The following is a 27,004-nucleotide window of genomic DNA, read 5'->3' on the forward strand; positions in this document are numbered from 1 at the left end:
GCCCGCTTTCCCGCCATTTAATCCAAGTGGATTATGTGGCGCTGACTGGGCGGCACATTGAGGTGAGGAAGAACCCGCAGGAATCGGCAAGTGGGAGCAGCAGCGGGAGGAGCCTCCCAGGAACGGCCGTCGTCCAAGACCACAGGTGGCGGTGGTGGGGGAGCTCGCTCGCTCGCTCGCCATGAGCGGCTGGAAGGAGGCAAAAATTGAGGAAAGGCAACCGGCCGGTACGGCCCACGAGAGGAGACGCCGTCCGTCCTCTTGAGTCGGGATGAAGCGCGGCCTCCAAGTCGCCGCCTCGCTCTTGCTGTGGCTCGGCGTTCAAGCTCAGATGAAGATCCCGCCTGAGACGTGAGTGTGCTTTTCCTTCTTGCCAAACTGCTTCGGATCTGGAGTGTCTTCTTTCTGACCCGGTGGATGAATGAATGAGGCTTCAAAGTGGTCTTGATCTGGATCTTCATAGTCTTGCTGTGCATGAGTGAAACCTGTCCAGATGGGTTCTGAGCTCGATAGTCTCACTCTGACTTTGACTGAATGAATAAATGAGCTTCCCACGGGTTCTCATCGAGCTATTCATTCATGACTATGACGACCCAACATTTCGCTAACGTTTCATTGACGGTCAAAGGGACTCAATGATGTCATAAACGTCATCACAATGATGGCGTGATTCCTCCTGGTCGAGATGTCAGAGAGCTAACGAGGCGCTTCCGTTGGGGGAATTGACGCCCTCTTGCTTTCTCGTCGGCTGCTGGGGCACAGATTCCGCCCCCTGCCGGCCGGTTAGGTCAGTGGCCAGGATTTGGAAGGCTCCAACTGTCCCACATATTTACCCGCCTCTTGTCCCTCTGCCATCTTGTCCACTCATCCTGCTAATCTGGTTAATCTGCACTAGCACACCGCCACATTATCTGGGCTGTGTCCCCGCTTGCAACTTTGGCTGTTTTCTAAATGCCCCCCCCCCCCCCCCCATCTTCCAGAATGCCTCCAGAATCTTGCACCATGTTCTCGAATGATCACAGAATGCCGTTACCTCATGTACCACAATGTTCTATAATGCCCCTTATGTTGTTTCCCACACTATTCTAAAATGGGTTGGCAATTTTACACAATGTTCAATGTAATATGAAAGTAGCATGCAAATGAATGCATTGTTTACACACACACACACACACAAGCTAATTTTTAGAATCTAAATCGGCATTTAATAAAGGGAAAAACCAAAACCACAAAGAAATTGCATGTTCACATGACGTCCAGTAGGTGGCGTCATCGTCGGAGGAATTCTGTGTACAGTACTCACAGTTCAGAAGATCGTATCTTTTCCGAGTATTTTTCATCCCCGGCAGATGACGTGACGTTCCCACGAAGAAAACTGTATTTTTTTTGTTTTATCACACACACATTCACACCATCAATGCGGGAATCGAACGCACGGTGTCGGCACACAAGACAGGCAAGAAGAAAACGATTCCAGCGCAAACGAACTCACTCCTCTGACGTAGTTCCCGCCATTAGCTAGTCCAGCTAACGAACACGGCTAACTAGCCGGCTATGCTAACTGCACTGGGCTAATGTCTGGAACAGGAATGCAATTAGCTACAGCTAACTAGCCATTATCACGCTCGTCCTTTTCCATCTGCGGGTAAACATGGCGCTGGACCTTGCCACCACGGCGCTCACCGTCCCATTTCCGGTGAAAAGGTTTTGTGTACTTGTCTCAGAAATTATTTTGTTAACACACTAATATGCTAACGTGCTCATCCGCAGTGTGTGCGCGCGCGTCTCTCTCAAACATGGAAGTACTTCCCGCATTGATGATTGAGGATTGATGACATCATCGTGATCTTAATAGGATTTTAGCCTTCCACTGTGCTTGTTAACTTGACACTTGAGTTATTTTGCGTTTTGTTCCACTTGATGTGTTCAGTAGTGTTGTTTTGTTGAGCTGTGGGTTTAGTGATTTTTGTCATACGTCCGGGTTGCATAGATTGTGTTGTATATTATGACTGAGTCATGTTGTCATCATTTTTGTCTTGTTTTGGGTTGGGTTGCTCTGAGTTAAGTTGGCTTAAATTGTGTTTTCCATTTGCTACTTATTGTGCGTCAGGTATTGTGATTCTGTTGTGTTGCGTTCTGCGTATCGTGTTTTTTGTAGGTGGGGCAATCGCAATTCACTTGAAATTGTTGTCTACGAGATGATAAATGATGCCGGTTGTGCAATCGACATGACAGGTTGTGTCGTTGTGTTACAGCGTGCAGCAATGGGCGTCCATCTTCTCGTCGCAGCTTCGAGAGCTTTCCACCAAGTATTCCGGATCGCTTCTTCTGCAAAAGGTACAGCTCGTTTTTCTTTTTGTTGATCCGCGATTGGCATCGATCCACTTTGATGGGGCGAGAAAGTCACCTGATGACTCGAGGTCACGTCATGTCTGATTTGGCTGACTTGCAGATCAGATTGGGGTGGCCAGGATCTCCAAGCTCATAATAAAGTGACACAAATCCCCGTGACACAAATAACCTCACTAAACAGGGTTAGCGTGCTTTGTTTAGCTCCGTGCTAACGAGCGCATCTCGGCTCGCTTGAGCCGTTTGTTCGTCGCTCGCATTGGTTATGCGAAGCGCATGTAAATAGTCTACAGATGAAATGTCTACTGAGGTAAACGTACAAATTCTGTCCGAGAATGATGGTGCCCGACTATCGAGTCCACCTTTTTGGCAGAAGTCCGAGAATCCATTTTTGTGTGCTGTGTTCAGAAACTGAAGGATGTGGAGCCCATCATCAAGATGGTGGACGTGGACGGAAGCGATCTGGTCAAGGATTACGCTGACCAGATTGAACGCATGCTGGGCAGCAAAATGAAGTCTGTCAAGGTGCTTTTTAGAATTCTGCCGTTGTTCTGTTGACCAGCAGCTGCTGAGTGATGAGCTGGTAGAATTCATTCATCAATCATCCGGCACCATTGTGCAAAAAAAATAAAAGGGACACAAAATCTAATCTCGATGTCGTCCTTCAGCGACTCGCCGAGTCGGCGGAAGATGCCGACCTCTATCACGACTTCAACGCTTCCTTAGAGGTAATTTTTTGGTTGGTCTGAAGTAGACAATAATCACGTCCACGTTGAAGCAAATGCTGGCCGGCCGGCGCAGAGGAAGTCCCGTCAGCGTTTCTCCTCGCATTCTCAGTTTGACTACTACAACTCCATGCTGATCAACACGCTGAACGAGGACGGCAACTCTGTGGAGCTGGGCGGCGAGTTCCCGCTGGAGGAGAACGAGCACTTCAACAAGATGCCCGTCAACACCCAGCAGAGCACCGTGCAGGTGCCCACCAACGTCTACAACAAAGGTGGCTCGTCCGTCGGCGCCGCCGCTCGGCCCCGGCGGCCCTTCCTCACCCTTCCTCCTCTTCCCCCCGGCAGACCCCAACATCCTCAACGCTGTGTACAACTCGGAGGCCCTCAATGACGTTTTTGTGGGCAACTTCCTCAAGGACCCTACGCTCACCTGGCAATACTTTGGCAGCTCTGCCGGCTTCTTCAGGATCTACCCCGGTAACACGTACGCACGATTGGAGTCATCAGATCACCACTTTGAGCTTAGCGTGCTTATCGTTTCAGGCATCAAATGGACGCCGGACAGCAACGGCGTCGCAGCCTTCGACTGCAGGAACCGAAACTGGTGACTTTTTCATTCGAAATTTTGTGAGCCTGTGCCTAATCTAGCACACACTTGAGGAGGTTCAGTCAGACAAAAGTTTGCTGCCATCTTGCGCTATTGTTATTTGAATGATGATGATGTGAGTTGTGAAGTTCCACCACTTGCACGCGTGTCAGGTACATCCAGGCGGCCACATCGCCCAAGGACATCATCATCATGGTGGACATCAGCGGCAGCATGAAGGGCTTGAAGATGACCATCGCCAAGCACACCATCAACACCATCCTCGACACGCTGGGAGAGAACGACTTTGTCAACGTCATCGCCGTGAGACGCATGCGCGCACGTGCCAGAACGTGTGCACGACTTTACGCGCCCGTGTGTGTGTAGTACACAGATTACGTGCGCTATGTGGAGCCGTGCTTCAAGGGAACTCTGGTCCAATCCGACCTGGACAACAGGGAGGTAAGCTCTCCGTCGGCAGCCTCAGCACCTCAACAAAGTCACGGCGTGATGTCGTCATTGTTGACGTGTGTGCGTGTCAGCACTTCAAGATACTGGTGGAGAAGCTTCACGTGAAAGGAGAAGCAAAGCTCAAGAACGCCATGAAAGAAGCCTTCAAGATCCTCAATGAGGTGGGAGGGGGGCAAGGGGCGTGTCTTTGACATCCCGCAGGGCACAATGGGAGAAGAAACGTGTTTTGTGCGCGTAGGCGCGCGTTTTGGGTCAGGGCAGCATGTGCAACCAGGCCATCATGCTGATCACCGACGGCGCCATGGAGGACTTTGAGTCCGTCTTTGAGGAGTTCAACTGGCCCGAGCGCAGGGTGAGCTCGCCGCCTGTGACTGTGTGTGCGCCTGCTCAACGTTGGCTGAGCTCCTTCGCTCTGCAGGTGCGCGTCTTCACGTATTTGATTGGCCGAGAGATGACCTTTGCCCAGAACGCCAAGTGGATCGCCTGCAACAACAAAGGTGGCGCAAGTCTTGCTTTGTTGTCATGCGAGAGATGCACTTTTTGGAGCTAGCGACACTTTGACGCAGGCTACTACACGCACGTGTCGACGCTGGCCGACGTGCAGGAGAACGTAATGGAGTACCTGCACGTGCTGAGTCGGCCCATGGTCATCAACCACGACCACGACATCATCTGGACCGAAGCCTACATGGACACTGTGGTGAGACCGCCCGCTCCGGCCCCCACCGTCCCCCTCGCTCATAAAAGACGGCGCACCGCCTCGGTGCCCTTCATCTTCCTCATGATTTTTCATCTTCATCATCATCATCATCATCGTTTTCATCCTCTTCATGACCTTGCCGTCAGCTTCCCAAAACCAAGGAGGTAAACCTGCTCCCTTGGCAATGCTCAGGCGCACGCCTTTCTTTTTGTCAGCTCCCTACTTGAAGCCAATCCGCTTGTGTGTTTTGATCATGGTGTTGTTGGCAGCTGTTCAACACCAAGGCGCAAAGTCTGCTGCTGATGACGTCGGTGGCCATGCCCGTCTTCAGCAAGAAGAAGGAGACGGTCAGTGAAAATTCAGCACGAAAAGTAGCCTTGGTTGGGAAGGTGTCAAGTGAGTCATGGCGTGTGTGCAGCTGTCGCACGGGATCCTCCTGGGCGTGGTGGGTACCGACGTTCCCCTCATGGAGGTGATGAAGCTGGTGCCCCGCTACATGGTGGGTCCGCCTGGCCGCGCCCTCGTGCTCCTCGTCCTCCTCGTCACGGTTTTGCCTTTGTCGTCGTTGCGTGTCAGCTGGGCGCGCACGGCTACGCCTTCCTCATCACCAACAACGGCTACATCCTGGCGCACCCCGACCTTCGACCTCTGGTGACTACACACAAGCACGCGTGCCATCAGAATTGGACCGATGTACTCCATTGAAGAGCGGCAACAAAGCGAGCGTTTGTTTGCAGTACAAGGACGGCAAGAAGCTGAAGCCCAAGCCCAACTACAACAGCGTGGACCTGTCCGAGGTGGAGTGGGAGGACGACGACGAGACGGTAAGCGCGACCGGCGGCCGGTCTTCTTCGCTCCCAACTGACCGTCTTTTGGCAGCTGCGGACGGCCATGGTGAAAGGCGAGACCGGAAGTTACACGCTCAACATCCGCGCCTCGCTGGAGAATGGGGTGAGTCCATTTGATGGACGAGGCACAAAAAGCGACTGAGCGAGCCAGAAAGAATTGCAAGTCCACTTTGTCACTAGCAAGAGGCAAAACCATGACGTTCCATTTCAATCCATTTTTGAACAGAGGAGGCCCCTCTTCCTGGTCAACGACTATTTCTACACAAACATTGACGACACTCCCTTCAGGTACGATTGGACATTGGGCAATGCTCGCCGTGACTTGTTCAAAACGAGTCTGTTGAATGCCAGTCCCATCTGGGAGTGGAGCAGCACATGTAGACAGACAATTTTTCAATGCTTTGAGTGGTGATTGAGGCTGAGCTCAGCAAAAATGCCTTTGTGTGCACACAGCTTCGGCATGGTGTTGACACAAGGTCACGGGAAACTCATGTTTGTGGGAAACGTGTCGGTGGAAGAAGGTAGGCGCTCGCCTCGCTTTTCCTCACGCTTTGCTCACATGGTGAGCGTTGACCTTTGCGCCCGCCCGCCCGCAGGGCTCCACGACCTGACCTCTCCCGACCTCAGCATCGCCTCCGAGTGGTACGACTGTAATCTTTGCTCACTTTACAGTTTGGTTCCTTTTTATGAAATGAGTTTACTCATGGCAAAGAATTCAATGCGACGGTTCGTTTTGCTCCTTGAGGACGTACTGCGAGACGGACATCGACCCCGCCCACCGCAAGTACTCGCAGCTGCAGGCGGCCCTCCGCTACCTGCAGGGCGAGGAGCCCGACCTGGAGTGTAAGTGGCCGCCGCTCGGCCGCCCGGTCGCCCGCTCCGAAAAGCTTTCGGGCCTCCATGACGTCAGCCGTGTGCGCTTGGCCTAGGCGACGAGCTGCTGCTCCAGCAAACCTTGTTTGACGCGGTGGTGACGGCGCCCATGGAGGCCTACTGGAACGCCATCATGCTGGACGACAAGGTGGAGCCCGGCGTGGAGACGGCCTTCCTGGGCACGCGCGTGGGCCTGACGAGGATCATGAGATACGCCGGCGTGGAGACGCGGGTGGCAAAGTGAGAAGGCGGCGCGCTGTCACCGTGCCGGCGCTCGCGATCAATACGTGTGCGTGTCTTCCTCACCTCCCAGAAAGTTCCTGACGCCCGCGGACAAGGACAACCTGTTTACGGTGGACCACTTCCCGCTGTGGTACCGCCTGGCCGTGGAGAACCCGCCGGGAAGTTTCTTCTACTACCCCATCAACGACAAAGGTCACACACACACGTGCTCCTCTTTCTTTTGATCTTCTTGTCATTGCTGTTCTCACACGTGTTTGTTGTCGTTGCTTCCAGGCACCAAGTACGTGGTGGCCACTACGTCGGTCACCGTGGCAGCGCAAGGCAAGACAGCCGTGGCCGGAGGTCAGTCGTCCTTCCTTGGAATTCATCAGAAGGTCAGGTCGCTTTTCTTTGTTTGTTTTGAGCTCGACTGCCGCTCCAGAGTCAGCTAACCAATCCAGCTACTACTCGGACCCTGGACACTTAAAAGTACACCAATCGCTTTTATTGAGGAAGCCGTCTCTTCATGTGGAACAATAATGGGAACTTTTACAGACTGTTACAAGTGGTGCTGAAGTTGTAGTAAGTCCGTGTGGCCTGTAGGTGGCAGTGTTGCTGTAGTATAAGAGTGTCTTGGCGCAGGACAAGAGGGGACATTTTTGCGAATCGTTCACTCGTTGCCTTCTCCCTAAACACTACACGGGGATTTTTTTACATCATCTAAGGAACTAGATAGTTCCTTTGAATGAAAAAGATTGATGTGATGATTCCAAATGCAATTGCCGCCCGCGTTCAGAGTCATTCGCTAATTCCTTACTACTCCCGAATGCCTTTTATGTCACGGACTATATGGCTGGAAGGACGAATCAAATCAAATAATCCCAAATCATCACTATTTTGAGATTGTAGTAGAGTCATGACGATGTCGGAAGAAGACGGCGGACAAGCACACATCAGAAGCTGCTGATGCGGTAGCCGTGCACCACGCAGGCCTCTTTGGGCGGCGTCTCCTCTGGCAGGAGGCCATCTTCCGGGTCGGCGTCCGGTCCCGACCGCTCCATGAGCGGCTGCCCGCGGTGGTTCAGGTGCTTCTGGTAGCGCGCCATGAGCGAGGCGTAGACACAGCCGTAGGTGGCCGCCACCGCCATCATGATGCACACCGTCCCGCACACCACGCCCGCCACCATCTGCGTGCCGCGAGCCCGCCGCACGCTGAGCGGACGGTAGCGCTGCCGCACGCAGTCGCGCCCCGGCGGACACGAGGGGCGGCTCGGGTCTCCGGACGCAAACTCCCTGGCGCTGGAGCTCTGCGTGCAGTGGGCCAACATCTCGGCCGGCACCCCGCGGATATCCCGGCCCGACAAGCTCCTCGGTAGACTGCAAGTCACGGCGTCGACCAGACCATCTAAAAGGATGGAGGAGAAAAGATGGATTCAACATTTTAGGGAGGAGAGGAGATGTTTGGTCCGAGCCTTTTCTCGTAAATGGCATCAGGATTATGAAGAGGTCTTTGTCAGAATGTCTCGGCGGCCCACCTCGGTAGAGCATCCACTCCATCCAGTGTTTGAAGGCCCTCATCTTGCAATCGCAGTGCCAGGGGTTCCCAGCCAGGAGGAGCTGCTTAAGTCCCCTCACAGGTTCAAAGGTGGCCCTCTCCAGAACGACCAGACGGTTCCTGGCCAGGGACAACCACCGCAACCTCTGGAGTCCGTCCAGCAGGCCCGTAGGCAGCCAGGGGAGCGCATTGGAAGACAGGTCCAGACCTCGGAGCCACCGCAAACCCTTGAAGGCCTCCCTGTCCAGGCCCCACTCCACCTCCTGGCTCCAGTCGATGTTCGCGGTGGTCAGGTGCTCTCCGAGAAGGTTAGCGGACAGGTTGAGCCAACGTAGGCTGCCCAGATCGGAGAAGGCTCCCGAGGGCAGGCCGGAGAGTCGGTTCTGGGAGATATCCAGGACCTCCAGGCCGCTGAGGTTGGTCCAGTCAACGGACACCAGGGTGGAGAGGTTGTTCCCGTAGAGACGCAGCGTCATGCAGTCCTGATCCAGCGTAGGCAGGAGCGGCGTCAAGGTCATCAAATCCAGACCCGAGCAGTCGCTGGTGTTCCCGGTGCAGGTGCACATGTCGGGACAGCAGCGGCCCGAGCCCAGGAGGACCACCAGAACCAGGGTGGGCGTGACGGCGCCAACTGAAAAGCCAGAACAAACGGTGAGAAATGGGCCTCGCAATAGGAATGAACTGGCTTTTGGATTCCAAGTTGGTGGATCATGGCAAAACGATTGCCCATGCATCTTACTATCCACAGCTCAATAATTAATCAATGATTTCCAATCATCGTGGAGCAGACTCACCGAGAAGCCGCTGGAGCTTTTGCGGGTGCTGGTCCAGCCGCCTCATGTCAGCCACATGGATCACAGCAGGGTCCGGTCGAGCAGAACATCCTGCGGAGAACAACCAGAACCCGACATGAGCCCGACGTTCTGTTTTTGCCACGCAGCAAACTTTCACTTTGGATGCAATTGTGATGCTACATGCTAGCGCTAGCAGTTTGCCCCTTCCAGCCGAGCCCGCGATGAACTGCCGGCGCTAATCCTGAAATGAATTGAATAATCCCAGCAAAGCTTTATTCCATCAGAGTGAGGATGAAATGCTGAACTTGGTCAAACATCGGCGACGGACGGACGGACGGACGATTAAAAGCATCGCCAGATGGCAGGACGGAGAGAAAAAGAGGAGCAAATCCACGCCGGCCTTCCTTTCCTGCCAAGGCACTTGAGTCAAGACGGACGCCGCCCCCAGCTCTTTTCTTTGTGGACCTTCCGTCCCGCTTTGTCAGCCCGCCACAAAGGGGCCATCTTGGCTGCCTCTGAGGCCTGCCGCCATTGAAGCGCATCGTCCTCACAATATGGACAAAATGTCTGCCAAAGTGTCACCGCAGACTGATGACAAGTTTAAAGCCCTCATTTGAAATCTAATGATAGTTTCAAACTTGAATTTAAAACCCTAACCCCAAGAAGTCTAACATGGGGGCCCTGCACATGCCCAGAAATACCTGTTGGAATTGCCACGCCACGGACGCCCTCAGGCGGATGCCAGGGGGGGCCGCCGCCCCATCATCCCCTCCCTTTGCACGCCCCTGGACTGCACACACGTCACATGCACACTCACCATGAGCCTCCAAGGTCAAAGTCGTGCAGTGGAGCTCCAGCACAGGACGTCCTCCTCCGGAACGGAAAGTCCACCTGCACACAGGTGGCCAAGCGCTCCTCACCCCATCAAGTGTGGAGCCACTTGCTGCTTCTGCTCAAACACGAGCGCACTTCATCCTGGATGCTCCTCCTCATCTGCGTCATTCTCATTCTGGTATAGTGCGCCTTATCTGTTATCGTCATCACTGCTCAGCTGCCTCTCGCGCACACACACGCAGACACACACGCGGGCATACATCATGGGCACACACCCAAACACCCGCCCGGGGTGAGCGAGCATCATGTGGTTTGGAGGGGGGGAAAAAAAGAGAGACAGAGGCCATATGTTGCCGCACGGCTGCCGTTAGTGGAGTGTGTGCATGTGTGCACGTGCGTGTGGAGATTAAATGGAGTGTGTGCATTCATTCACATTGACTGATTGTGTGTGTGTATTTTTGTTCTATTCATAGCCGTAGGTCTGCAGATGTCCTTGGACGTGCTGGAGAAGGCCTTCTGGGCTGTCACCAAGCAGGTGACTGAGGGCACGCACACAAATATACACACACACACACACACACACACACAGCCAGCTGTTTGTGAGGCAGGCAGCCGATGCTTAATGAAAGCTGACAGCTCCTGACTCAAGTTTTCTCTTTACATTTCCATCCTGAGCTTCGTCATTTTAAATGTCTTTTAAACGTACTTAATTAAAAATTTTGAGCATTATTTTGCGATTTTAATCGTCATTTTTAATTGTAAGCGTAAATACGTAACAAGAATTAAGTGTCAGTGCTGCCCCCAGAGGCACACTGTGGTACTACATAAGAAGGACCTTTGTCATTCATGAAAGTATGCAAAAGTACACAAACCTATCCTTTGCTCAACACAAATGACATGTAATATTTGTTGTCCTAGTTTAACGATGGATATCTTTCTAATTGATATGTTTTTTCTTTCAGGCGAGCGACACAGACGTGAGTGTTTCCTCTTTTGTCGCTCAGCTCCAGGTGGGAACGCCGCAATTGACATGTTTTGCTTGCGTGTTAGTGTTCCAATGTGGAAGGATTGTGCCCCCTCAACTGCGAAAGTGACGTAAGTCCCGTCACACCACACACCACCACAAAAGTGCTTTTTCCAAATGGTTTTTCGGATACTTTAAAAGGCGTAAAGTCGTGGCGTGCGTGCGTAGGTCACATGACGACGCACGTGAGCCGTCGTTGACGTGATGTCATCTTCCAGGACCTGCGCTGCCTGTTGGTGGACAATCACGGCTTCATCTTGCTGTCCAAAGAGAGAAAGGAGGTAAGAGGTCAGGGGTCACGGCCAACGTGAGGAGGAGGACTAGGCCGTCCGGCGACTGACGAGGCGGGATTGGCTCGTTTGAGCGCCAGATTGGCCGCACGACCTTCATGCTCACCTTCGACGCTGACCGTGTGCGTTGCCAGCAGTAGAACGAGATGCCATCCTGTCATTATTTGATTGCTTCGGTGACAGCTGGCCATCGCGAGGCACATTAGCCCTGGCCATTAACACACACACACACACATTAGTCAACATAATGCACATTACACAAAGCCACGCGCACACATTCAGGCAAACTTTGAGCCACCACATGTTATTCAGTCCACTCCATTTTTTTGTTTTGTTTTTTATTCAGGTGGGCCGCTTCATGGGCGAGGTGGACGGCGCCGTCATGGCCACGCTCATCAAGATGGGCATGTACAAAAAGTCAGTTGGGCAACTTTGTGCCTGCGTTTGCTTTTTTTGTGCAACTTTGTGGCTGCCGTTTTGTGCTGGTTCAAAGCCAGCATTACAACATTGTGTGTGTGTGTTGTCACGGTTTCCCGCCCGCCTGCTGCACTTGCAGAGTGTCGCTGTTTGACTACCAGGCCATGTGCAAGAACAGCCATCAGCACGCCAGCGGTGCTCCGCGCCACCTGCTCAGCGTCAGTCGCGTGCACCGGCCCACAGCACATTGAAAGTTGGCCGCCGAGGCGTACCTAATCATTTGTCCGACGCGGCCCAGGTTGACGGTTGTTGTCTTTTTGTTTCCGCAGCCTTTCTACAACCTGGCGGCCATCGTCCGCTGGATCTTTTCCAATGCGCTCATGTGAGGAAGCGCAACTTTTTCCTGACCTCTCTTTTTTTTTTTTTCAACTAACTTTGTGTGGTGTGTGTCTCTCAAGGTTCGTGTTGGACTTCAACCTGTGCGGTTTGTGGCACTCTGATTACTTTGTGGACGGTAAGCCACTGTCATCAGCCATTTTGTGATCGTGCCCATGACTCAAAACGCGTCCCTCAAATCTGACATGAAATGAATCCGGCTCAGCAAAAACTGTTGTGTTTGAGTCTCCTTGTCATCACTCTCCATGTTTTTCGCCATCATCTTCATCATCATCGTTATGTTCATCATTTAAGCCAAGGCTGGCTATCACACCTGTGAGTTCAACATGGACGTCACATCACATTAGCACCTCGCCCGCTGGATTTATTTGCATTTCTACTTGCGTGCGTGCGTGCGTGTGCACAGCTCACAAGCAGAAGAAGGTGGAGGCTCTGGTTCCATGCGAGACGGCCTATCCCGGCTTCATGTATGACACCTCCGTCAAAGAGGCAAACAGCATCATCAAATGTGGACGCTGCCAAAAGTACAATCACACACTACTTTTTTTTCTGCGCCTGATGATATGCTTGAATTTCATTTTTTTTTTTTTTGCAGGATGTTTGTGGTGCAGCGTGTCCCAGACAGCAACTTGCTGGTGGTGGTGACGGAGGCTAACTGCGACTGTTCTCGCCAATACAGCCCCATCCCGCTGGAGGCCAAAGAGATCAAATATATCCTTTTGCCACGCGCCACCTACAGGCCGCCTAAGGCAAAGCAACCAGCGTTTTCTTTTTCCTTGACGACTGCCAACATAACGCCACCGTTAAGTGCAACAGGATGAAGTCGCAGAAAGTACGCAGGCGCCCTGAGTCTTGCCACGCCTACCACCCCAAGGTCAGGCCGCTGCATCTTTGACCTTTCGCATCTTTTGATGCCCCTTTGAAAGATTCAAACTTTTACAACTTCAACTTATTTTTCAGTTACAGCATCTCCCATTTCTTATTTCAACACGTCAGTCAATTGTGCGGAATTTTCCATTTGTCGTCTGACTCCCTTAAAAATGTTTCTCTTGAAAATTGTGATCCGCTTGACTTTTTGTCAAACTTTTGTGTGTCAGGAAAACGCCAAGGACTGTGGGGGCGCGTGCACCATCTCCCTGTCATTGAGCCTTTTCTGCGCCTCCCTGCTGTTTTCGGGTACCCTTCTCCTTATGACATAACCACAGCAAGCGGCCATTCAGGAGGCGGAAGCAGACCTGAAGCAGGAAATCATTTGGGGGGGATGTCAATTGTCAAGACCAACCTGGTTTCCGGTCGTTTCTATGGCTTTTCACAATGAAGGTTTAGCAGCGTTTTGCTGTTGAGGCAAAAAGACATTTATGGGACGTTTGGCGCCCTCTGCTGGACAGATTCCTTCATAGCCATAGCTTTGACTTTTTTGTCTCCTTCAAAAAAAAATCTTGAACGGTGATATACTGCCAATAGAGTTTTTCCACAAAAACACGGGGATTAAGTAGCAACCCCATAATTTAAAAAAAAAAAAAGTATAAATAAAATATTTCTATAAATGTGTGTGTGGGGGAGGATACGCCATTAGGTGAACCCACAGTTGTCGAACGGCAAGGATGAAGGAGATCTTTTTATTGTATTCTTTTTCTTGTTATAACTTTATGCAACCTATTTTCCAGTCTCCAGAGATTGTTATAAATAAAACCAATATATTTCTATCATAGAGACTTCTGTCTCTCCTGTCGGCCAGCAGAGAAGCAAAAGTAGTGTAACACCTTGCAGTATTCTGTTTGTTTTACTAAAACACTTCTAGTATCATTAGGATTGTATTCAGTATATATTTTCTTTTGTTTATTGTCAATATCTACCTGGGCATTTAGGACCTATGTGGTGTGCGTGGTGACGTCACACCACGTGGCCGACCATTCTCGCTCTGCATGTGGCTGAGGTAAGACACGAGCTGCGCTCTCTCGATTTCGGCTAATTAAAGGAATACGACTCCACATTACGGCAAAAGGGACGTGATAAATACTTGGGTAGAGATTTCCTGTGATTTGGGGTTCGCGTTATAGTCGCCAGGTGACGCTTTTGAGCTATCACCGAGCGACGAAATGAGCTAATGCTGCTAACGCCAATTAGCGCTTGTGCTAATGTTGCTAACGTCAATTAGCGTGCATCTTTTTTATTTACTTCTGACTTACGAGAGATCCGGGAAGTCCTTCGCAGTTGCACGACGTGCTCACGAGGCATTTTGTGCACAATGATGGTATGATGATGTTTTTATTGTACATTTAGTTTGTGTCTTCAGTGGTGTCGTGATCCCTTGGAGAAGTTGGTATACTCTCAATTTTCATTTTTTTAAGTAGTCACAGTAAAAGGGCCTGTTTTAGAAAGTGACATGAAGAAAAACCCGTCATCTCTATTTGCTGCCTCGTAAGACGTTATTCTTTGGCTACTTTGTCTACTGCTACCTCTTAAATCATGCCCAAGAGCTATCCACTTTCTAATAGGAAGAAAAAAAAAGTAGAAAGGTCTGTTTGGACAAAGAACGTTTTTGTCTACAACATTGTTGAAATTTTATTCTGAAACCCTGAATCCAAAAGAATTTTGAATAAATACAGGAAATGTTCCTCTTTTTCTTTCATGTCAACTTTGCTGTTTAAAAAAAAAATTTGAGTAACTCAAACCGTCAAAATGTTTACATCATGTCACAGTAGGCTGTAGCACCATGTCATGGTCTTCATTTGAAAATTGGGGGATAAAAGAAAAAACATAATAAAAATGGTACACAAACAGCGTTCGCTGCTGGAGCCCCAAGATGACCTATTACGGAGGGGAGGGGGGGTGGTCATGTGTCTGGAGTGCCAACCCAGCCATCAACTGTGAAGTTATTTGACAACCTGCCAAAATGTGATTTTGCTAACTTGTGACTTCACAGTGGAGCAAACCAGTTCCACAGCCAACGTTACGGTGAAGTCCCAGAGTGGAAAAAGCCACCAGGCAGATGGTGGGAGTAGCCGTTGAAATGAAAAAGCCAAAAGGTAAGCAGAGCTGCAGCAGATATCCCATTGGGCCGAAACGTTATGAGACACATCGGCCCCTACAATTTCACAATAGCAAGAGATAAATGTTGGCCATTTTTTATCCGTGGGGGGTTTGAAGGAAATGGTAAAAAAAATGTCCTTGAACAATCCAATAATTGGTGTTGGTTTGTTGCTTAAAAGTTGAAGCAAATCCGTCCGAGAGCACCTTAGGAGGTCTGGCAGCGATGCTTCCAAACAAGTGTCCGAGAAAATGACGAGCCGCTGACAACGAGTCTAGATGGCGTGCTGTTTGTCGCGAGCTTGGTCATCGGGGTCGGCGGCGGGACGCTGGCGGTTCCAGTCCCGCAGGCCTTCGGGTAGGCTGGTGTCCTCGTCCAAGCTGCCCGTGCCCTCCACAAAGTCCTCGTACGTGGACTTCTCCTCGAAGGGCCGTGGGCCCAGCAGCTCCAACATGTCCGCCTTGTCCAGGACTTCCTTCTCCAGCAGCCGCTTGCCCACCTGAGCACGCACACGTTCAACACAAGCAGGACTCAAGAAGCTGAAAGGGAGAGCGGGGTTGCGACCCTACCAGCTCCACCAGGTCCTTCTTGTCCTGGACCAGCTGGTGCGTGTGCGCGTACGCTCGCTCCACCAGCGCCCGGACCTCTTCGTCGATCAGCTCGGCCGTGGCTTCGCTGTACGGCTTCTCCAGGACCATCTCGCCCTGGCGCGGCAGCTCAAAGGACACTTGGCCCACCTTCTCACTCATCCCGAACTGGACCACCTGTCCGTCGACACACGACGGGCGGGAGCTGTTCAAAACCGTCCCCGAGAGCACGAGCGCGCGCACGGGCGGGCATACCTGTGCGTACGCCGACTGCGTGACCTTCTTGAGGTCGTCCTGCGCGCCGGTGGTGATGCGTCCGAAAAAGATGCTCTCGGCCACGCGCCCGCCCAGCATCATGCACATCCTGTCGAAGAGCTGCTCGCGGCTGTAGAGGTACTGCTCGCGCGGCAGGTACTGTGCGTAGCCCAGTCCCTTCCCGCGGGGGATGATGGACACCTGGTGGCGGTTGGCAAGTCTCAGTCCAACCCATCCCCTTTGCCGCTTTGACGACCGTTCTCACCTTAAGCAGCGGGTCGGCGTGCTGCAGGAACCAGCCCACCACGGCGTGACCCGCCTCGTGGTAGGCCACCGTCTTCTTCTCTGTGGGCTGAAGCACCTGCGTCTTCTTCTCCAGACCTGAAAGAACAAGGCAGACCATGATGGCAAGTAGTCAAACGAGCGAATCAAGTATTTGAACTGCTTAAGCCGGGATCCCAGAGGAGGAAACGAATCAGGATCGGACGCACGGCAGCGGCGAGCGGATCCCGGACTGACCTCCAATGACCCTGTCGATGGCCTGCTCGAAGTCCTTGTGGCCGACGTGCGGGTGGAGGTGCCTGGCCGCGATCAGCGCCGCCTCGTTGCAAACGTTGGCGATGTCTGCCCCTGCGTGCGCCCACACACACACACAAAAATGCATGAGCATCGCCTTTTGTTTCAACGGCCGCTCAGACGATGTCGTGGGCACGTGCCGGTGAAGCCGGGCGTGGCGGCGGCCATCTTCCTGGCCAGCACGTCCTTGTCCACGTTGGGGTCCAACTTGATGGGTCGCAGGTGCACTCGAAAGATGGACGCCCGTCCTTTGATGTCCGGAGGACCTGAGGAGCCACAACAAGTTTTACTCTGGCTCCCCCTTGTGGCTGTGAGAGAGAAAGGACCCTTTGTTACCGATGTAGATCTGTCTGTCAAAGCGTCCGGGCCTCATGAGAGCGGGGTCTAGGACGTCGGGTCTGTTGGTGCCGGCCAGGACCACAACGTTGGTGGCAGTGTTGAAGCCTGACGGACAAACGGCAAAGTGAGAGGCAGGTGGGCGGGCACCGAAGAAGGCGCATAGCGGCTGCAGCTGCGACCGACCGTCCATCTCCACCAGCAGCTGGTTGAGCGTGTTCTCCTGCTCGCTCTGCCCGCCAAAGTTGCCGCCGCCTCGTTTGCGGCCCACCGCGTCAATCTCGTCGATGAAGAGGATGCAGGGAGCGTTCTTCCTCGCCATGGCGAACATGTCCCTCACCTGTCAACAGACACCTTGCTGTCAGGAAGCCCAAGCACGCGGCCAACACTTGCAAGTTTGCGCGCTCACCCTGGCGGGACCGACGCCCACAAACATCTCCAGGAATTCCGAGCCGTTGACGGTGATGAAGGGAACGTTGGCCTCGCCGGCCGTGGCTTTGGCCAGAAGAGTCTTGCCAGTCCCGGGAGGTCCCGACAACACGGCACCCTGGCAAAACATTTTCTTGTTCATCAGCATATCTCTGTGGGTGATTTTTTATTTTATTTTTTCTTCTTCAAACAAAAGTGTCACCTTGGGGATCTTGGCTCCGAGATCCTGGTACTGCTGCGGGTTCTTGAGGAAGTTGACAAACTCCAGGATCTCCAGCTTGGCCTCCTCGCAGCCGGCCACGTCCTTGAACTTGACCTCGATGTCGTCCTTCATCATCTTGGCGGTGGATTCGCTCATGCTGAAGGGCCCGCCCCTGCCGCCGCCGGGCCCCGCCCCCATGGGCCCGCGGCGCAGTGTGAAGAGCAGGAAGCCGATGAGCAGCAGCGTGGGAATCATGCTCATCAGGAAAGACCTGCGCGCGCACAAAGGCAAGCGCGGCGTTGAGGAACGTCCCGAGGCCTTTTGACGCGGCGTTCGCTGACCCGTCGCTCTCGGAGCTGTAGACCACGGCGGGCCGGCGCGACGCCTCCATGCCCAGCTCAAAGTGGGCCGTCTCCAGGTTCCTTTCAAATGTGTCCACGCTGCCGATGTTGAACCACACGTAGCTCTGTGCGCAACAGGATGACATTTTTCAGACTGGTGTCAAATTCATGTTTAAGAGGAGCAAAAAAAAATCTTGGTTGGAAATGACCATGTTGCCACTCACCCCTTCAGCGCCGGGCATGAGGATGACGCGCACGTACTGCTTGTTGACCACTTCCAGACGGTCCACCTAAACACGCAGAAAGAAAAATAGCCAGCCAAAGTTGTGGCCGGGGCTCGTCGAGGCACCTTACCAAGCCGCGGCCCAGGTAGCGGTGCACAAAGTCCTTCCAGGTGATCTCGCGCCCGCTGTCGCGGAAGTACATGTAGAGCAGCGTGGAGGAGGCGCCGGCCGCCAGGACAGCCAGGTAGCGGAAGTCCTTCTCGTCCCACGGGAAGTCGCCCTGAACGCAAACGGCGAGCGCGACATCGTGTACGTGAATATTTATTGCCTCGCATGTTTGGTACATTTAAATTCTGTCCACGTCGGGCAAAAAAAGCCCAGGACATTCTTTTGTTTAGTGCACTAACAATTTGAGTTGATTTGATTTATGATTCTGTGACTGTTTAGTTTTGTAACATGTAAAAACAGTTAGCAGTCTCCTTCTGTGGAGGATGACAGATTGGAATTCATTTAGGAATTGGTGCGCTGCCGATGAACCGGTGCACCAGTTTGCGCCTTTATGTGCTTGATGTCAAAGGAATGCTTTGGCGCCATCTTGCTGCATCTCTGCGCCAGGCAACACGATGGCAAAAGATTGCGTGATGCTGCGTCACCATGCGAGAGCAACTTTTGTTGTGGTGTGTGAAACATCGCAGGTTTCGGGAGCCCAAACCTTCTGCATTCGACTCCACCAGTCTTTTTTTCCTCCTCCTCCTCTCTTGCCACCTCCTGTCCGTCCTCCTCGTCCTCCTCCACTTTCTCCTTTCACGTCTGGAAAGCACAGACAATCTCAGTGACGACTCCTTTCATCCAAATGCAAACAGACGCCGATTTTGTTGATGCTGTAAAACATCTGACACGGGTTCGATCCAGCCAGGCCTTCACCTTGGGGCTCAGTCGAATAAAGACGTTGCCGAACCACCCGAAAGCCGCGCGGGGACACGTAGGTTGGGGACGCGCTCTGAAAAGAGCATGCAAAGTCATTCACTGACGTTACCTCATGAATAAAATAACAACAATTAATGAACATTAAGCCTCAACTAAGTCTTTGTAACTGACAAACACTTTGGGTGGTGATAATCATTTAGAAGGACGCCAATTCCCACGTTTTGCAACCAACCTAGCCATGTTGTAAGGTTATATGAATGAGCTGTTACGTCAGCTCAGCACCGTGTTTACCTTCCGTTAGAGCGGGACATCGGAATTCATGTACTACATTCGTTTAAAAGGAAAGATTTGGCCGTCCTTGCTCAAGTTTGACAGAAGCAGATCCACTCAAATTTAAACTTCGCGCGATTCTCCAAATGGACTCTTAAGTTCAACAACTAAGACAAATGACATCATTTATAAACTGAAAAGTACTTTAGGGGGGCGAATGACGCCAAGAGGTAATTACCGGCACGCCGAAGCGCGTGTATCCGCCAATGAAGCGACGTCCGACGGCGCCGGCGTTTAACCGAGCCGCGACAAGTGCAGCCCGGCAGCACAGAGGTCGCGCGGCCGCTGAGACGAGCCTCAAAAGCTGCGACATCCTCCCTTTCCCACCCGGCCAAGCTCCTGTCGATTAGGAGCTCTAAATTCCAACTTGTTCAAGTGAACTCGTCTTTCCCCAGCTCATCGTCGTGCTGTTATTGAACAAGGACCGACGTCAAATGTCAACCCAATCATGCCGAGCCTTGGGGTGGCATTTTCTAACGCCTGAGTAGAAATAAAGAAATAAAAACAGACTTCATAAAGGAAATATATTTTAAAATATATTTGCTGCTATTGCATTTTTAAAACAGATCTTTCTGTTGTCTAAGCATATTAACAGTGATTTTTACAGTCTATCAAGGTTTATTTTCAAGCAGGCCCTAACAAAGCGTTAAGGGGGCCTCATTGAGAAACCTCTCCCTGATTGGTCGGAGAGGAAAAAGATCACGCCTCCAAAACACAGTCAAACGGGACAGTGACAGACACTCGTATTACAAAATAGACACAAAGCAAAATAAGGAAATATATTTGTTGTCAGAATAATCAAAATCAACAACTTTGTAGTTGTATCGTTTATCAATTATCACTTTACTCCAGTAAAACAGTCACAAAACAAAAAGAATTAGATTTGAGGTTAAAGGCTAAAGCAGGGGTGGGCAAAGAAGGGCAACTCGCAACACCTTTCTTTCCTGAAATTTAATGATTTAATAAAGCAATCTCGGTTGATCATTTCTAAGTAAGTAATTATCAACAAATACAAGATAAAATGAGAATAACATTTTATTTGACATTTTTTATAAATCGCATTTAGGATTGAATGTGGCCCATCTGGTAAAGGTCAAATGTGAGCCGTGAACACAAACGTTTCCCCATCACATGAACCGAATGAATGGTGCAACTTTCTCCTCCTTGTTGACGACAGCCAAGTCCAAACGGGATGGTCACCTGTCACTGCCGGGGTCGATCCAGGCCATTGACCAGCCAAAGAAGGCGGAGCAACAGTACCCACAACATCAATGTTTACAGTTCAGTCAGTGGCACACATTGTGTTTGTAGTGTTCACAACTGAGATGGATCTAAATCCAAGTTCATGAATATGCATGTGTCATGGCAAAAATAATAATGATAATAATAATTCTACATCTGTAAGCATGTGTGAGCGAGTGTGTGTGTGTGTGTGCGCGCCTGCGCGGCGGCCCTCAGCTTCCCATGTACGTGCTGAAGGAGAAGCGGCTCATGAGCAGCGGCAGGTGAAGACTTTGCATTGAATCCGTGACGGTGAACACCACCTGGAGCACACACACGTTGATCGAAAGATGATTGATCACTTGATTGGATGACCATCTGAAAGCATTCCAAATCTACTGAAAATGTTCAAAGAAGAAAAAAAAGAATAGGACGACTGGCAAGCGTGTAGAAAAGATGACCTCGGCGTAGGGATAGAAGGAGTCGCGGTCCAGGCTGGTCCAGTACGAGCCGGTTTCAAAACGTAACTTGTACATTCCCGGGACGAACGCTTCCCGGCTGATGAGACCCGGACAGCGGCCGTCTTCGTCCGTCGTTCTGCCGTTAAAAAACAAACAAACGTGGAACTCGAACATTTCCTTTACCCTACCACTAGAGAGAGCCGGCATATTCAGCGTACCCGACGTTGAGCATGTTCCACAGCTTGAGCTGCGAGTCGAGTCGATGCAGGCTGAGGGACACGCGTGAGGCCGGAACGCCGTCGCTGATGTTGAGCACGTGCGTGGTGAGCGGGCTGCGCGCCGTCGTCATCGCAACAATTTCCTGGGCAAAAACAAAAAATTTATATATTTATTCCGGATAGATAATTGGCTGATTCATCCGTCTTCACTGTTTTACTCTCCCAAAAATCTGGAGCGGTTGACCTTTAAATCAGGCTCCATCAAGATCTTCATTTTGATGGAATGACAGAACGTTTACGATTGTGTTTGCTGTCTCGTACATTCGTAACGGATCAAGGAGCACGTACGGGCAACAAACGCTAAATTCAGTCACGTTAGCTCCATTCCAAGATAAATTAGAAGATGAGTGAATACGCTTACCTGCTGGTGAGTCTGTCGTCTGCCGCTCAAACTCTCTCGTCGGTGTGTGACGGCGCGGCGCGGGGTGCACGACAAACAAGCTTGGTGTCAAAGGTCGGCGTGTCCGGAATGAATCATTACAGAAAAGAAAAATTCAACAAACAAGCGAGCGCTCGGCCATTTAATCATCAATGTTAGCTCATCTTAAAAGGTCGCCGCAATCGTTTTGTTGAAGCTGACGGAAGGGAAATTGCTGCTTGCGCAGCTCAAGCACATGATTGAATCCAGATTAGAAGGGAAATTAATCATCTTTTGCTGATAACAGGCACGCTGCAGCTTTCCCGACTTATGGCAAAGTTGGGAAGACTCCTGCGTCCTGCAATGGACTTCTCCACACTGGCTGGAGCCAGACTGGATTCAAATGATGAAGACGCCGGCCAGCCCAGCACCTTGGGGAGGGACCCTGCTTCAAAATCCCCCCCCCCTCCATCCATCCGCCCATCCATCCTTGACACCGATCCTTGGAAGTACTCCCCCCCTCCCCCTGCTCCCGTGTGAGGCCTCCATTCTGTGCGTGCCCAACAAATCCAAATCCAGGTGAGCATTCTTCTACTTGGTTGATTGTCACCGTGGCCATGTCCACTCACAGACGTTGACAGCGACCTCACCGGTTACTCTTCTCTGGCCGTTCAATCCCGAGTTAAATCCAGTCGGGGTGTCCCTGAACGCTTCGCGGCGAGTTGCGCCTACTTAACATTCAAGCCCCAGCAGCGGCCGGGGTGTTGCGCAAGCGCGGCCCATTGAGGAGGCCCGGATGCCGAGAGAGGGGAGCGCCGGGACGAGCCATCCAGCCAGATTGGAACGAGCCGCGGCGGGAACCACAGCACCGGCGGGAGCCACAGCACCAGCGGGAAGGCCGATATGGACCGGCCGCCGCGTGACCCGAGGACCCCGGCTCCGGACCGCGTGACCCTCAAGAAGGAGATCGGCCTGTTGAGCGCCTGCACCATCATCATCGGTGAACGGCGCCGCCGCCGTCCTCATCGTTAGGCAACTAGCGTGTCTGTGCTCGACGCACGCGCGTGTGCCGCTTTGAATGAATGAGCTGAGCTGAGCTGAGCTGAGCAGAGCAGAGCAGAGCAGAGCAGAGCAGAGCAGAGCAGAGCAGAGCAGCAGAGCTGAGCTGAGCTGAGCTGAGCTGAGCTGAGCTGAGCTGAGCTGAGCAGAGCAGAGCAGAGCAGAGCAGAGCAGAGCAGAGCAGAGCAGAGCAGAGCAGAGCAGAGCAGAGCAGAGCAGAGCAGAGCTGAGCTGAGCTGAGCTGAGCTGAGCTGAGCTGAGCTGAGCTGAGCTGAGCAGAGCAGCGTCGTCAACTTGCCACATCAATACGGATGGACAGCCGGCGTGTCACATGCTGTTCAATTGCGCCCGACTTTGGGCCGGTCGCCGCTCCATGTCAACAAGTCAAGACGTCAATTAAGGGGCTTGTCCAAAGATTGTGCCGGTACATGGGTCTCATGGAAAGCCAATAGGGGTGTCCAAACTACGGCCCGGGGGCCATTCAAAGCCACCACCCGTAAACTAAAACTAACTTTTATAACACGAGGCTCCCAATGCTAGTTAAAACAAAAAAAAAGCAGAATTATTACATTGAATAATTATGTTGATGATTGGTTACTGCAAACATTTATAAATGTGCGTTGAGCTCTGGACTGTGTGTTGAACTGTCACCCCTCCCTCAGGGAACATCATCGGCTCGGGCATCTTCATCTCTCCCAAAGGCGTTCTGGAGCACTCGGGTTCGGTGGGCGCGGCGCTGCTGGTGTGGATGCTGGGCGGAGGCGTGGCCGCCCTGGGCTCGCTGTGCTACGCCGAGCTGGGCGTGGCCATCCCCAAGTCGGGCGGCGACTACGCCTACGTCAGCGAGATCTTCGGAGGCCTGGTGGGGTCAGTTGCCGTTTCCTGCTTTACGCCCTCCGCCGCCCGCTTCGGGCCTCATTGAAGCTCTGGTGACGTCAGGTTCCTGATACTGTGGAGCGCCGTGGTGATCATGTACCCGACCACGCTGGCCGTCATCGCGCTCACCTTCTCCAGCTACGTGCTGCAGCCCGTCTTCCCCGAGTGCGCGCCGCCGTACGCCGCCACGCGAGTGCTGTCGGCCACCTGCCTCCGTGAGTCAAAAAACGCAGCTCGGGTCCCCTTTGAAAGTTTGGTGATCTCGCAAGATCATTTGTCACCATTGTGTGGCTTGGGAGGTGAGCGCGGGCTCCCTCGGCGCAGGTGGCGCTTCTGGTGGGGCGCTCACGTTTTGTGGCTCCTTTGCGACGGAAACCATCCGTCTGGCCGGGCCCACAAGACTTTCTTTGTGCCCGAGAGCCGGGCCACCGTGAGAGCGCGTGACACTGATGGATGAGCCCCCGGCGGCACAGTGCATTCCTCGAGCCATGGAGACCCGCCCGCCCCCAGCCATGGAGGGATGAAGCGGATGGATGGATGGATGGATGGATGGATGGATGGATGGATGGATGCATGGATGGAAGGATGGAAGGACGGACGGACGGACGGACGGACGGACGGACGGACGGACGGAAATGCCAAAGCTCACCAGTCGTGGGACATTGTGATTTCCTGGGCAGGTTGTACATGTTTCCTGATGATTGCGAGAAACAACATAAGCGGTATTTGTTATTAAAGGGACTTGGGGCAAATGTGTTTTGTGACATTGGCGCAGTGCTGCTGACGTGGGTGAACTGCTCCAGCGTGCGCATGGCCACCAGGATTCAGGACGTGTTCACGGTGGGGAAGCTGCTGGCGTTGGGGCTGATCATCGTCGTGGGTTTGGTGCAGATCTTCAAGGGTAAAACTCCTTTCCTCACCTTCCGTCCCACCGGGAGCTGACCGTGGTCTTCCGTTTCCTCCAGGCAACTATGAGGCGCTGACTCCGCAGGCGGTCTTCTCCATGGAGCGGACCCCCTCGGTGGGGCAGATGGCGCTGGCTTTCCTGCATGCCTCCTTCGCCTTCAGCGGATGGAACTTCCTCAACTACGTGACGGAGGAGGTTGTGGATCCCAGAAGGTGCCCGCTGTTTCTGCTTTGTTACTTTGACCTTGCGGAGCTCTCCGGGGCTTGTTCCTGCTCGTGCTGCTTGTTGAACACGAGCCTTGTTGGCTACAAGAACAACGACGACAGACGTTGCTGGTTTCCCTGTGTCCCTTGTCGGTTCAGGAACCTCCCTCGCGCCATCTACATCTCCATCCCGCTGGTGACTCTGGTCTACACGCTGACCAACATGGCCTACTTCTCGTCCATGTCTTCCGACGAGCTGCTTTCCTCCAACGCTGTCGCCGTCGTGAGTTTCTCCAGCATGAGCTAGTGTTAATGCTAATGTTAGCCTAAATACTAGTATGTCCTCTCGTCCAGACGTTCGGAGAGAAGCTGCTCGGCGTCTTTTCTGTCATCATGCCCATCTCCGTGGCGTTGTCCACGTTCGGCGGCATCAACGGCTACCTGTTCACTTCGTCCAGGCGAGTGCCGGCCGTTGCTAGCGCTGGCCGCGTTTGCCCTGACCGCGTTTGCGCCGCCAGGTTGTGTTTCTCGGGCGCCAGGGAGGGTCACCTGCCCGGCCTGCTGGCCATGATCCACGTGGACAAGTGCACGCCCATCCCGGCTCTGCTGGTCTGCGTACGTTCAAACCGGCCTTTGCTCCGATAGCTAGCTAGCTAGCTAGCGCGTGGCCCGGTGTCTCCTCTCACGGCAGCGTGCATGCTCGCAGTGTACGGCCGCCATGGTGATCCTGTGCATCGGGGAGACTCACAACTTGATCAACTACGTGTCCTTCATCAACTACCTGTCGTACGGCGTCACCATCGCGGGCCTCCTTTTCTACCGCTGGAAGAAGCCCAACCTCTACCGCCCCATCAAGGTCCCAGCTCACCTCTTCTTTTTAAAAAAAAAAAAATTTATTGTTCCTTTCATGACTTTGTGCTTGGCGCAGGTGCGTCTGCTGGTGCCCGTGTGCTACCTGATGTTCTGGGCGCTCCTGTTGGGCTTCAGTCTCTACTCTGAGCCGCTGGTGTGCGGCGTGGGTCTTCTCATCATGCTAACCGGCGTGCCTGTCTACTTTCTGGCCGTCCACTGGAGGGCAAAACCAAAGTGCCTCAACCGCTTCATTGGTGAGCACTTGTTGAACTTTCAACTTGAACAGTCTTCCCGGCTAATTGGCCCGCGTCCATGCGAAGAAACATTGCTAACGTCGCTGTTGTTGTCGTGCAGAGACGGCGACCGTGGTGGGCCAGAGCTTGTGTTTGGTGGTCTTTCCTCAGTTGGACCCCATCGAGGCGGTGGAGTCTTCCGAGTGGACGGAGCCGTCGTCCGGTTCGTCCGCTAACTAAAAATGGATGCCAGCGCGTTGTGTTTCCACCACCTAATGCTGCGTTGACATTTATGCCGAGCGGACGCCTTTTCTTCCTTGCAGACTTTTGCACGTTGTTTTATTTCCCACCACCAACCAACGTACAACTTGCTCATGTGAGCCAACCCAGCTAACCAGCAGAATACACTGGGTTCTAGGAAAGAAACATCCTCACACAAGTCGTTTGTTTTATGTCAGCGTTTGGATTTTTGACAGGGCCAAATGTACTTCATTTTTTTGAGAACTAACCCATGGATTAGGTTGACCTGGTAGTACGTATCTTCTTTTCTTTTTCTAAAAGAGTCAGCTCGTCCTGTGTGTCGCAGTGGGCCAGCGTATTGGTTCTGACTGAAGTTTCCTTTATTTCCAATCCAATCGGAAATGTCATCGTTCATATGGACGTCTATTTCACGCCAGGACGTCAATAAAAAGTTCACGGTCACATCATGATAAGTCAACTTGTCAAAATGAACTTTTTTTAATACCTCCCTGACTTTGCTTTTTTTTCCACTGTAAATTATTTGTAAAGTATTGACAACGCAATATTGTTAACTATCATGTATTTAGACATGGTTATCACTATCAAATAGTTTTAGACCCGACCATTCTATCGATTTCATCGATTAATAGAAATATCAGATATCATTTTATTTGCATTAAAGTGTATTAAAACATTTTCCCGATGACTGTTTATGAACCAATTCTTGTTTATTTGGTATGATTTAGTGATTGATAAACAACAGCAGCTAAGCAATATGACACAAGAATTGAAGGTGATTGAAAGAAAGTAAAGCAGATGTTTACAAATATTTTATTTGGATTAAACACTAAAGATACATGATCAAATACGAGGCCATTGATTTGATAAGCGATTTGTTGTCAATTAAGCGATTCATTTTGACACCTTTAGAAATCTAACGGTGTTTATGCCTTCGGATGACATGACAATCACAAATGCTTGCATGTTCTTA

General features: G+C 52.1%; 5 protein-coding genes across 5 annotated transcripts; 2 read left to right on the forward strand and 3 right to left on the reverse strand.

Moving 5' to 3' along the window:
• The first annotated feature begins 240 nt into the window (after positions 1-240).
• On the forward strand, positions 241-14,857 carry LOC119123838 (voltage-dependent calcium channel subunit alpha-2/delta-4-like). The gene is made up of 40 exons (XM_037253165.1): positions 241-351; positions 2,256-2,337; positions 2,758-2,874; positions 3,018-3,077; positions 3,187-3,349; positions 3,423-3,554; positions 3,621-3,681; positions 3,837-3,987; positions 4,051-4,125; positions 4,206-4,295; positions 4,373-4,486; positions 4,553-4,631; positions 4,701-4,834; positions 4,981-4,998; positions 5,104-5,181; positions 5,253-5,333; positions 5,411-5,485; positions 5,572-5,658; positions 5,714-5,785; positions 5,909-5,970; positions 6,136-6,203; positions 6,279-6,324; positions 6,428-6,525; positions 6,612-6,795; positions 6,869-6,990; positions 7,072-7,140; positions 10,434-10,495; positions 10,923-10,937; positions 11,011-11,055; positions 11,203-11,265; positions 11,621-11,691; positions 11,831-11,909; positions 12,021-12,073; positions 12,150-12,205; positions 12,382-12,402; positions 12,494-12,611; positions 12,683-12,798; positions 12,879-12,961; positions 13,185-14,406; positions 14,470-14,857. The coding sequence occupies exons 1-39, from the start codon at positions 272-274 to the stop codon at positions 13,284-13,286; spliced, it is 3,282 nt and encodes a 1,093-aa protein (XP_037109060.1). The 5' UTR covers positions 241-271; the 3' UTR covers positions 13,287-14,406; positions 14,470-14,857.
• Positions 7,595-9,211, reverse strand: LOC119123836 (leucine-rich repeat and transmembrane domain-containing protein 2-like). The gene is made up of 3 exons (XM_037253163.1): positions 9,127-9,211; positions 8,313-8,963; positions 7,595-8,182 (listed from the first exon to the last, which is right to left on the reverse strand). Exons 1-3 carry the CDS (start codon positions 9,170-9,172, stop codon positions 7,731-7,733), a joined length of 1,149 nt encoding a protein of 382 aa, XP_037109058.1. The 5' UTR covers positions 9,173-9,211; the 3' UTR covers positions 7,595-7,730.
• si:ch1073-174d20.2 (AFG3-like protein 1) lies at positions 14,637-19,762 on the reverse strand. Its single transcript, XM_037253161.1, has 16 exons — positions 19,504-19,762; positions 18,993-19,068; positions 18,781-18,878; positions 18,199-18,348; positions 18,069-18,134; positions 17,845-17,969; positions 17,504-17,774; positions 17,282-17,419; positions 17,059-17,212; positions 16,873-16,980; positions 16,677-16,802; positions 16,480-16,590; positions 16,226-16,341; positions 15,961-16,161; positions 15,688-15,882; positions 14,637-15,617 (listed from the first exon to the last, which is right to left on the reverse strand). Exons 1-16 carry the CDS (start codon positions 19,636-19,638, stop codon positions 15,393-15,395), a joined length of 2,295 nt encoding a protein of 764 aa, XP_037109056.1. The 5' UTR covers positions 19,639-19,762; the 3' UTR covers positions 14,637-15,392.
• Positions 19,763-20,134: 372 nt separating this feature from the next.
• On the reverse strand, positions 20,135-21,763 carry urahb (urate (5-hydroxyiso-) hydrolase b). Its single transcript, XM_037253164.1, has 4 exons — positions 21,647-21,763; positions 21,226-21,368; positions 21,008-21,143; positions 20,135-20,869 (listed from the first exon to the last, which is right to left on the reverse strand). Exons 2-4 carry the CDS (start codon positions 21,354-21,356, stop codon positions 20,780-20,782), a joined length of 357 nt encoding a protein of 118 aa, XP_037109059.1. The 5' UTR covers positions 21,357-21,368; positions 21,647-21,763; the 3' UTR covers positions 20,135-20,779.
• A 76-nt stretch (positions 21,764-21,839) lies between these two features.
• Positions 21,840-26,996, forward strand: slc7a10b (solute carrier family 7 member 10b). The gene is made up of 11 exons (XM_037253162.1): positions 21,840-22,643; positions 23,365-23,569; positions 23,642-23,793; positions 24,354-24,479; positions 24,544-24,697; positions 24,848-24,971; positions 25,043-25,146; positions 25,207-25,303; positions 25,395-25,544; positions 25,617-25,794; positions 25,895-26,996. Exons 1-11 carry the CDS (start codon positions 22,547-22,549, stop codon positions 26,011-26,013), a joined length of 1,506 nt encoding a protein of 501 aa, XP_037109057.1. The 5' UTR covers positions 21,840-22,546; the 3' UTR covers positions 26,014-26,996.
• Positions 26,997-27,004: the final 8 nt, after the last annotated feature.

This window comes from Syngnathus acus, chromosome 6 (assembly GCF_901709675.1).
Source record: "Syngnathus acus chromosome 6, fSynAcu1.2, whole genome shotgun sequence".
Lineage (NCBI taxonomy): Eukaryota > Metazoa > Chordata > Actinopteri > Syngnathiformes > Syngnathidae > Syngnathus > Syngnathus acus.